Source organism: Lygodium microphyllum, chromosome 19, assembly GCF_053477565.2.
Source record: "Lygodium microphyllum isolate KBCC chromosome 19, Lygodium_microphyllum_v1.1.10, whole genome shotgun sequence".
NCBI classification, from domain to species: Eukaryota; Viridiplantae; Streptophyta; class Polypodiopsida; order Schizaeales; family Lygodiaceae; genus Lygodium; species Lygodium microphyllum.
The window spans coordinates 2679809-2690375 of NC_141153.1; the positions used below are offsets into that span (position 1 = coordinate 2679809).

General features: G+C 41.3%; 1 protein-coding gene across 4 annotated transcripts; it reads right to left on the reverse strand.

The window, feature by feature from the left end:
• Window positions 1-2053: 2053 nt before the first annotated feature.
• On the reverse strand, window positions 2054-10086 carry LOC148019499 (uncharacterized). Of its 4 annotated transcripts, none has more exons than XM_087700985.1 (13): window positions 9927-10081; window positions 9380-9525; window positions 5104-5193; window positions 4900-4965; window positions 4717-4782; window positions 4555-4643; window positions 4425-4470; window positions 4283-4337; window positions 4130-4206; window positions 2935-4041; window positions 2746-2853; window positions 2511-2672; window positions 2054-2417 (listed from the first exon to the last, which is right to left on the reverse strand). In XM_087700985.1, exons 3-13 carry the CDS (start codon window positions 5143-5145, stop codon window positions 2343-2345), a joined length of 1893 nt encoding a protein of 630 aa, XP_087557111.1. In that variant the 5' UTR covers window positions 5146-5193; window positions 9380-9525; window positions 9927-10081; the 3' UTR covers window positions 2054-2342. The 4 variants fall into 4 exon arrangements, with proteins under 4 accessions (XP_087557111.1, XP_087557112.1, XP_087557110.1 ...); XM_087700986.1 differs by having other exon boundaries at window positions 4900-5012; XM_087700984.1 differs by lacking the exon at window positions 9380-9525 and having other exon boundaries at window positions 2935-4038; window positions 9927-10086.
• Between the last annotated feature and the right edge of the window lie 481 nt (window positions 10087-10567).

A 10567-nucleotide genomic window follows, 5' to 3' on the forward strand; every position in this document is an offset into this window, starting at 1 on the left:
AGAGGCATCCTTCAAATTTGAAAACAACCATAGTACATACAACAAAGAAGGTTGTACCACGCTTAGCATATTAAACAACAATCACAAAACCTAGGAGTTTAGCCATTGCGTACAGAGGGTAGATAAGAACAAGATGTGGTTATGAAAATATACAGACAAAGGTTGGATAGGAATGACGAGAGAGAGAGAGAGAGAGAGAGAGAGAGAGAGAGGACACATTAGAGATATTTCTGAAGATATTGTAGAAGAAGATGGGTAGAGGAGCATTTAAAGGCATATAAGAGCCTGCAACAGTCCTTAAGACTAAAAAGGCTTTGGATTGAGACATTTTAATAGCAAAGTGCTCCATAAAATAACCATATCGGGGCTACCTATGCATGTGAGCAAAGTCTAAGCACTAGAGAATGTATCATTCAACAAGGGTAATAGGGGACATACAACATGAAGGAGCTTGATGCATCACCCTATCCTCAATCATAGTATAGCCCCATTATCCATACTCAATAATGATGGAAGGAGCTTGGAGAAAAAATGGAGCGTACATTTCTATATAGAGGCAAACCCTAATGAGAGAGAGAGGGTGTGTGTGTGTGTGTGTGTGTGTGTGTGCACGCGTGTGTGTGCCTACAAGAGAGAACGAACAAGTGCGTGCGTGCACATGCCTAGGAGTGTGCACACACACACGTGCAGCCACACAAAGGCTCTTCTTGATTATATATATTCTCTTCCCCTTTTTCTTCTTTCCTACATTTCCATACCATGTGGTGCATTCATGGCTTCCATGCATGCAACCAACTAGAAGTTTTTTCCTCCTCGATAACTTGCAGTGAAGCAAATCAAATGCAAATAGTAATTCTAGTCAGGAGGCCATTGAGCTATTTTTCAACAATGAACTACAGCAAGAAACGTGAGTTTTTGTGAGTCTACTAAAAACCTTTGATCTCTTGCTTTCTTGCATTCATGGAGTTGAGTAGGAAGCTTTGGATCTTCTTGCATTTGTGGAGTTGAATAGAAAGACAAACAATTTGAATCTAAGTACGAATTGTCTACAATCAATATGAGACATGGCCTAAAACCATTTCAACTAGGGAAGCTCTTGAATGATAAGCACTTCCAAAATCTTACATTTGAATCTAAGTACCAATTGTCTACAATCTATATGAGAGATGGCCTAGAACCATTTCAACTAGGGAAGCTCTTGAATGATAAGCACTTCCAAAATCTTACTCACTACATGTAAGACTAATAATTTTTATTGCATTGAACTAGCACATGGGCAAAGAGGACTTTTGTAACCAAGGCATAGACAATTTGAAGCTAAGTACAAACAGTCTACATGCCATATGAGATGGCCTATAACCATTTCAACTAGGGAAGCTCTTGAGTGATAAGCCCTTCCAAATTCTTACTCATTGCATGTAAGCTTAATAATTTTTGTTACATTGAACTAGCACAAGGGTAAAGAGGAGTACTTCTGTAGCCATCCGATGAACACCGTCAAGGTTTTCATTAACGTTTAGCGAGCCACCGCCTATCCTTAGCACATTGATCTGAGAGATGAAAGCTTAGAAGCCAATAAACAAGAAACCGCATGTATTGGGCATCAGGTATTCAAGATTTATGGCAGCATAATTTGCGGCTCTACAAGCTTTTTCTATGGCAATCACCACACTAGGACACAAATGCTCTAAATATGCATGCGTTTCCTTTACCTGTCTTCCAATCAAGCTAAAGATATCACTCCATCAAAGAAAGCCAATGCTCAAAATTTAAACCTCTGCAGCTCTTTCCTGGAGGGCCAGCATAGGTTCATGTTGCTAGGATCGGCTTGTGTTGTTGCCAGCCATTACCATCAGCCAGCAACAGCCCAAATGACGGGAACCCTGCAGAGAGAAATTAAGGTACTTCCAAAGAAGACATTCAGGAAAAAGAGCACCTTGATACTCTGCATTGACTTTGGGGACTTTGATACAAAGCAATGCAGCATCGAATTGGACCACTCCAGAAATGAGGTTTAAAGTCATCTCCCACTGTTTAAATCATGAGTATGATCTCCATCAAAGCACCTTAAATTTCTAATAGGAACTTGATGCGGCACTCTTTCACAATACTGACAAAGAGAATGGGAGAACACAGGATAAGAGAGTGAATATTCCCCATCAACCCAAAGAATCTAAATACAGAATCACTTTTACAAACCAGTTCCCTATAGAAATCTGCAGAATAAGAAATCTGTGACTTGAACAGCTCTTCTCCTAAACACCTTGTGGTAGTCTCCACCTTCAGCTTCGAAACTTTCCTATCCACTCTCAAGAGCACACTGCCAATGTGAGCATATCCTGCTAATATGGCTTATACCTTGCATCAGCTCGGGAAATGCGATTTGCCGTTGGTGGATCCCCAGAGTAAGGACTCCACTGACAAGCCCAATCCAAACAACATTATTAGGAAGGTAAGTACAGCATTCTGAGAAGCAGGCTTCAAGTATTCCTCCAGGTTGAGAAACTTACCCCTCCAGCATAGTAATCAGGATTAGCTAGAAAGCCACCATACCCCGTTCTTTGAAGTCCTGGGTGAACTCCCCATGATCCCGTACTCGAATTGGCCGAGAAGCTGCTTCCATAAGGGCCACTTGAACCAGAGTACTGAGGAGTAGGACGGTCCACTACAATCTGAAAGGACAGAAGTTTGAGAAACTACTTGCAGAAAAATTCAAAATCTGTTAGTCAAATTTCCAAGTATTACAGGTTGGCCAAGAATTTCATGTGACTCCACAGCAGCAACCCGTTCAGCTACACCATCATCAGCAAAGGTAACAAAGCCAAAACCTCTATGTCCACTCTTCTGTGCATCCTGCACCACCCATATAAAAGTTGTTAGCATACTGCATCAATGAGAGAAAACAAGTCGATGAGGCTGAAAGGACAGTTTCACCTTTGGGATGTAGACATCTGATATCCTGCCAAAAGAACTGAAATATGACAATAAAAGATCAGTGGTTGCCTCCAGGGGAAGCTTTCCAATAAATATCTTGTTGCCCATGCTGGGTACTGATTGACCACCTGAACCATATCTATTAGCACTCATAGCACTCATAGGACCAGCTGCAGTACCACTGAATGCCATACCAGAGTCATAGGCATTAGGAGCAGTTGCTACAGACATGTTTGGATTGCCAGAATCATATGCAGCAGAAACAGCACCAGAACTAGCATCAATTGTTGCACCACCAGTGCTAGGGTCATAAGCAACTCCACTACTAGGAGCATTTGTCCCATATCCAGTATTAGAAGTGGGTGCCCCTGCAGGAGGATTTGCATATGTACTACTGTATCCATACCCTGCAGCACATGATGGCATGGATGCTGCATCACTCTGAGGCACAGTGGCTTGTGTCAAGGCTGATGGATTCCCATAATACACACCCGCTCCATAGCCTGATGCACCTGACGGACCACCGTAAGAGGTGCCTGATCCATATCCAGATGCTGGAGCAGCTGCAGTGGAATGAGAAGCACCGGATCCATAAACAGCAGCAGAGTTGCCCATTGTTTGTGGGCTTGGTGATACATATTCAAAACCAGAGTTCTGGTATGCTGCATTTGGCATAGCTCCAGAATTGTGAGCAGCAGAGGAGATTCTTTGTGCAGCTTCACTTCCAAAGCCTGAAGCAGCATTTGCAGCAGCTGCAATGAAGTTTTGTGCATTCATATATGCAAGACTGGCACCATATCCCCCAGCTGATCCACCATCTGCAGGTGTCTCAGTGGACGCATAAGCAAGACCAGCTGCACCTGCAGCTAGAGTATCGGTACTTTTGGAAGCTCCATCTTCACCTGAATTCCAAGCATTTTCGCCACTGTCATTCTCTAAGCCTGCCCGCTGAAAGCCAAGGCTTGCAAAATCAAAGCCTCCTCCCATTGGGTTTATAGCACCAGCTCCAAATGCAGCTGCTGCTGCTGCCGCTGCCGCCATATAAGCACTGTATAGGCTGTACTGATCTGGAAAAGATCTACCCCATGATCTTCCTGCATCTTCCTGCTGCAAAAAGTGCAAAGCCAATCTTTACCCAAGCTGTTCATGAGATACAGAGGAATGTCTCAAATAGATCAAGTAGTTGAATGCTTACTTTGGGTGTGGCACGATCAACTGCTACAGTTAAGCCCCCTAAAACATGCGTCTCATTCATAATTCTGTCCACAGATTCTACAGAAAAGAAAACGTATGTTAGGAACAGCAAGGTGCAACAATCAAATCAAAACTTCTAAATTTAAGGTTGTACCTGGATTCTCAAATGCCACAAAACCAATACCACGATGATTTTTAGAACCTGCATCCTGTACAATATACAGGTAGAGACATAAAAAGGTTACAGATGCTTATCTGCAGGCATGTGCCCATTAGCACACAATAAGGAAACATACCTTTGGCATGTAAGCATCAACAATCACGCCATATTTTTGAAAGTAGCTGCATTTATAGATACAATACCAGAGTTCATGCCAAAATTGTACAATATAACTAAAATAAGGAATACATAAGAGTGCAACTTGCCTCCGGAACATCTCCTCTGTCACCTCGGATGGTATCCTAGCAACAAAAATCCTAGCGCCTTTTCTTGAACTTGCAGGAGTCATCTCCTCCTATGGACACGTCATATAAAGAGAAAATAAGCATAACAATAACTTCTTAAAATCATCATTTCATGTGATGTACCTTTGGAGTGGCCACTTTGACATCCAATGCACGACCATTAAGAACATGATGAGCTGCCGCAGCTTTCTGCTCAATTTTCCCACACATGGATTAGACTTTTAGCAGCAGATCAAGCACTGCAAATCAATCTTTATAAGATGTATTGCCACTCCAAATGCCATGCATTTATCTTATTTAGTGTACCTTTGCATCCTCCAGAGATTGGAATGTGACATAACCAAATCCACGTGATTTTCCAGTCATGCGGTCCTATTGTTGTAATGCAAAGTATGACAAAGTCAATAAAATGCCCGAATCTGTTTTAAAAAACAACAAAATCAGTAGCACTAAACATCAAAGACAGATGAATCAAGCCTCCAATTGAAGCCGAAGCCCATGACTCTTCACCTTCATAACAATGCAATCCTCCAGTTCCCCGAACTTTCTCATGTAGTATTTCAGTTCTTCAGTTTCAACATCCCATGGAATACCTAACACCTGCTCAGCAAGAAATATTTATAGTTTCAATTATATATCTGCATAAGCATCAACCAGAAAAAGAACAAATAAAACATGTAATGGAATGTTTCAAAAAGTGTATACGTAATATCCATCAATCTCCAAAGTGAAGGGTCATGGAACAGCTTTGTTACAGCGGATGGTAAATAAGCTGATCTAGAGAATACATTTGCAAAGTTATATCCAAAACTTTCCAATTTGGAATCCTCAGGATAATTTTGTATTTCCATCAGATCATACACCCAGGTCACTTTAGATGTGGAACTATGACATTAAGAGCAGACCTGAGACCACAAAATGACAATAGACAAACTAGATCATCATGATATATACAGCAGTCTTATTTTTACTCCTTAGTTTCCTTGGAGTATTGGATTCAATACAACTCTAGAAACAAAAGGAGGATGCTTATAAATACTTTCTGAAAATTAAGGCCTCCATCATCCACCAGCTCTTCTCCCTGCGAATGGAAAAAAAAATGCAACCATGGTGCTGCAATAATTTACTCATACCAAAAATTGAATGCATCTTTGGATCAGCCATAGCAATCCCTCTTCAGGCATTGTGCAAGTTTGTTCAAAGACCTCCCCAAATTGATTTCCTTCCTGCTCTGGGATTCTTCAATAGACCCACAGATGACCTCCCGTGATGCTTATAAGCTTCCTTTGCCTTGGCCTGCTTTGCAAAGCCTTCCAGATTTCTCTATATCTATATCAATTTGATGCATGGTGAAGGATAATTGATTTTTTGCTTACCTATCTTTAGAGGACTCAATAGCTCAGGTAGTAAGGTGGCTCACTGTAACAATAGGGAAAGTATGTGGGTGACCTTGCACATAGAAGTAAAGACGGCATTCTGGTGGACCTTCATATCCTTCAAATTATAATAGTGAGATAGGCTCAAGTTGTTGCACACGTGTCTTCTGACCATGAAGAAGGTTTAAAACCCTAGTGGGACCATTAAAGGTATGGGCATGGTAGTACCCAGGGTGAAACAGCAGGCAGAAGTCTTATATTTGATTGTTATGTGCAACAAATTGTTACAAACCCAAGGATGCCCCACGTGGTCAAGGCCTGGACAAGACTATTGATAGCATGGTCCACACCAATGAAAAGTACTCCTAAGCAATTTTGTTATCTTGGTAGAAGCATCACATCATGCTGATCATAGTCTGACTTATGCTCTTGTCAAGATAGCTTTTTTTTTATGTGATGGAAGCAAAAGAAAAATGAAGGTGAAAGTGAAAGAACAATAACACAAGGAAACATAATGACTAGGGTAAGGAATCCAATAGCAAGGATCAAAGAGATACCATGCAACATGTGCTCAAGTCTTTTCTCCTCCCACATATGCAAAGCAGCTGTGTATCGCCCAATTTTCACCATGGATACTCCAACATGGTTCTATTGGACATGCATGCCTCAGTAATCAAGCACCATGATCAGTAATCTGAATGAGCATCGGAGACTGAAGTAATGCTCTCCCATAACATGAGAGGTAGGGAAGAATAAAAGAAATTATCACCACGCATTCTAACCAAGACCGGTGAGCCACCCATGAAAATAGACTCCTCATTCAAAGCATCAGCATGCACCAGGATACCCCACCACGAAGAAAGTACATTGGGGCTCAACAATGTCAATATCCACAATGGACATGAAAGGTAGTATATGCTTGAGTGTTAACGCTACATCTTAAGACTCCAAAACACGACATCTAAAATAGAAGACAATATGCACCAAAGAGAGTGCATAATGAATGATTAGGAGCAAGACAGCATACAATCCACCACAAGAGCATCAACATGTCCTCTCTCCATTACTCACCTGTATCTATCTAGTAAAAGCAATGTGAGGGTGATTCTATATTAGTATAACAGAGGGGCCTTCAAACAAGCCATCGGTACACTTGAATTGAAACAAGATATAACCTACCATGCAATCTCATCCTCCGACCAATGGTGTTTGGTCATCACTAAAATCTGATCTAGGCAATGTCCATATTCACAAATAAAACACACACAAGGAAAGTCACGCATATCTCGTTGAATGAATACAAGCAAACACACAGGGTGGTTGCAAATTTTCTTCTAGCATTTTCATGTCTCATGTTGGGCCCATTACAACTCTTCCATGTCCTAGATTCAAATCTTTGAGTCCATGATTGCATTCATCAAGTCCAATAACTAATTGTGAGATCTACGCATACAAATCCAAAAGCTTATCCAATAAATAGTTTCAAAGCAGTTGAATTACATTGTCAAATTTCCATAATTCAAGATAAAAAGGATAAAGCCCAAGTCCATTGCAACATGGATGGTTACAAATAGTTGTGCCGCAAAGAGATGATTTCATTAAGGCCCACTACCTATGTATGATAGTGCACATCACATGAATGAGAATTGGCATTAGACTTTCGAGCTCTCATGACATAAACTTATGATCAAGACTATGGCATAGAGTTCGCATCAAGTGTATGTAATTAAACCTAAGGAAATGGAAGAAGTACACATCCTAATCTAACAAATTGCACAAGAGAATCACTCAACCTCTCCTTTTTTTTAAATTCAAAGACCTAAACATCAATTACTATCACAAAGAGGGGGGAAAATAACAATAGAGACCCCTTACATCCAAAGCTATGGATTGCAAACAAGCTTTTTCACAAAAAGCGCATCAAGGAAAGACACTGTAACTAGCAAGGGTCAAAATCATTAAGGAAATAGGAAAATGGTGATACATAGAGCATTAGAGCAATCATTGAGAAATTCCATAGGCCCTAAGCAGCACAACAATTACAAGTGCTTTGTGATACAATAAGCAGCTAGCTGAAATTTGGGACTTCATCCAAGATCCATGCATATCATTGCAACACAAGACAAGCATGTTCATGCTCCTCGACTAAGAGAGGGGAAAATGCAATCTAGCAACAATCGATACCCCTTAGTATAACGCTATGGATTGGAGATACACTTTCTCCAAAGCACCTCAACAAGAAGAAAGGGGAACTAGCAAGAGTCAAATTATTAGGCAAAGGGAAATGGCTAGTGGATACACAAAATAGAGCAATCCTTGGGAAATTTCATCAAAGTCATGAATGCCACAATAATTGAACTTAGTTGCAAGTGCTCTATTATTTGATATATCACTAGGTTGTGTTTAAGGCTTTCTCCTTGCATGGTTTTCCTGACGCCTTTAGGCACACAACTAAAATACTATAAAAGTGTGCCTTGAAGTATTGTTAGACACAACTAATGGTTCATCTTGATAAATCGTCATTCTGCATATTGTCACATACAACTTTAAGGCAACTAAGAGGATGTTAATAGATCCTGCCCTCCCTGAAACTTTTTGATCAAACACTAGCATGATTATGCAAATCATTCCTAAGATTGAATTGTCTATAAGGTCAATTGAGCTTGCCTCATCTCTATTATCTTCTTAAAATCCAAAAGACTCAAGTGAGAATTAAGCTTGTCTCCTACCTTTACAAGTGATGTTGATCTTTCCTAATTCAATCGACTAACAAGTCAATTTAGTATGTCCCCTCCCACTTTCACTATCATCACGCTATGCCCTCTCTCTCTCTCATGCACACTTGTGATGTTAATCCCATCAAGCATATAGGTTGACTTTGGACCTTCCTCCTCCCCCCCAACCCCTCTCCCTCACTCCCTCCTTCTTGAAAGATGCAAAAGATCCTAAACTTTTGCTCAAAACAAAACTCAATAGCTACACTAGTCTATAGCATTACCAATGTCAAATTGGTCAGTGTCCTTGATAATTTGGGGATGCCATTCACCCATTACATGTGTGATCCATCCTTATGTTTTCTCCAAACCCAATTGTCTCTATGAGAGTCAATTAAGCCCCTTCCTCGCTCCCTCTCTCTTTGTGACTTAAACATCTAGAAATAACTAGAAAAAAGTTATTTTGGAACTCTCTCTCTCTCTCTCTCTCTCTCTCTCTCTCTCTCTCTCTCTCTCTCTCTCTCTCTCTCTCTCTCTCTCTCTCTCTCCAAGCGTCTCACTTGGCATGTCTCACACATGCAGGTTGCTCTTACATCTAGAAAGAACTAGAAAAAAGTTAGCTTGGCACTCCCTTGCTCCCTCCCTCCCTCGCTCCCTCTCTCCCTCCCTCCCTCCCTCCCTCAATGAGTTTCTCACCTGGCATGACTCACATATGCAGGTTGCTCTTATATCAATCCACACCACCCATCAAATTCTCCCTGCACCATATAACACAACCAAGGGCTGTCTGCCATGCAAAGAAGGTTGTAGTGCACAAATGATAGAAGGGTTGCTGCTTCCAACTGTAGCCATTCAACATTGTAAATTCTCTCTCTCTCTCTCTCTCTCTCTCTCTCTCTCTCTCTCTCTCTCTCTCTCTCTCTCTCTCTCTCTCTCTCTCTCTCTCTCTCTCTCTCTCTCTCTCTCTCTCTCGCGTGCCAGTGTCTGGATCGTAAGTCCTCAGCTCCCAGATTCCACTTCCTTAGCTCATGTGTATAATTGATCATTTGATAACGGTGCAGAAAACGAAGATGCCATGCCAGCAAACAGAAGGCGACAGTGATTGCTATAAGCTCATACAGTACTGACAGCAATCATACGGGAAAGGAGACAGCATGCCCGCATGGTACGAATACAACAGCCATGTGTATGAATCAGGGACACCAGTAAGAGAAAAGACAGACAGGTAAATAAAAGAGTGTACCACAAGCTTGCGTTCCCGCAAAGAAGCGTAAGGATCGAACTGCGCCATGTCGGTCGAACGTCACGAGATGGGAAGAGCGGAAACAGTCCTGTGTCGCAAGATGAGAGACCCTCTGCGTAAGTTACGAGACCCTCTGCGTAAGTTACGACTATTTAGCGAATACGCGGAACAGCTAAGTTTTATAGACGTCGTCGGATACTATTATCCGTAGGCGAGGGAATGTCCCAAACGTTAAAGGTTTTTACTAATATCGTTTTGTAACATAAAACCCTATTTTAGACGCGAATTGATATGATTTGTATTAACAATAGCAGAATCGTTTTTCATAATGCAACATTCTAAATTATAATTCAGACTATGGCTTTGGTATTCGCGGAAACATAATAAGATTCCCGAACTTAAAAGCTAAAGGAGGGAAATTTTAAATGCCAATTTAGTTGCATTCATAACTCTCTCTCTCCACCTAACCAACAGTCATGGCTATCTCTCACTATACTGTAGGCTCCCAAGTCCCCCCTTGTGTGTGTGTGTGTGTGTGTGTGTGTGTGTGTAACAAAGAAGGATGACATGTGGGACAAGATAGGTGAGAATGGTAGAGGAAAGAGACAAGTAAGCTCGAGCTAGCATGCCATCTTGGCGAA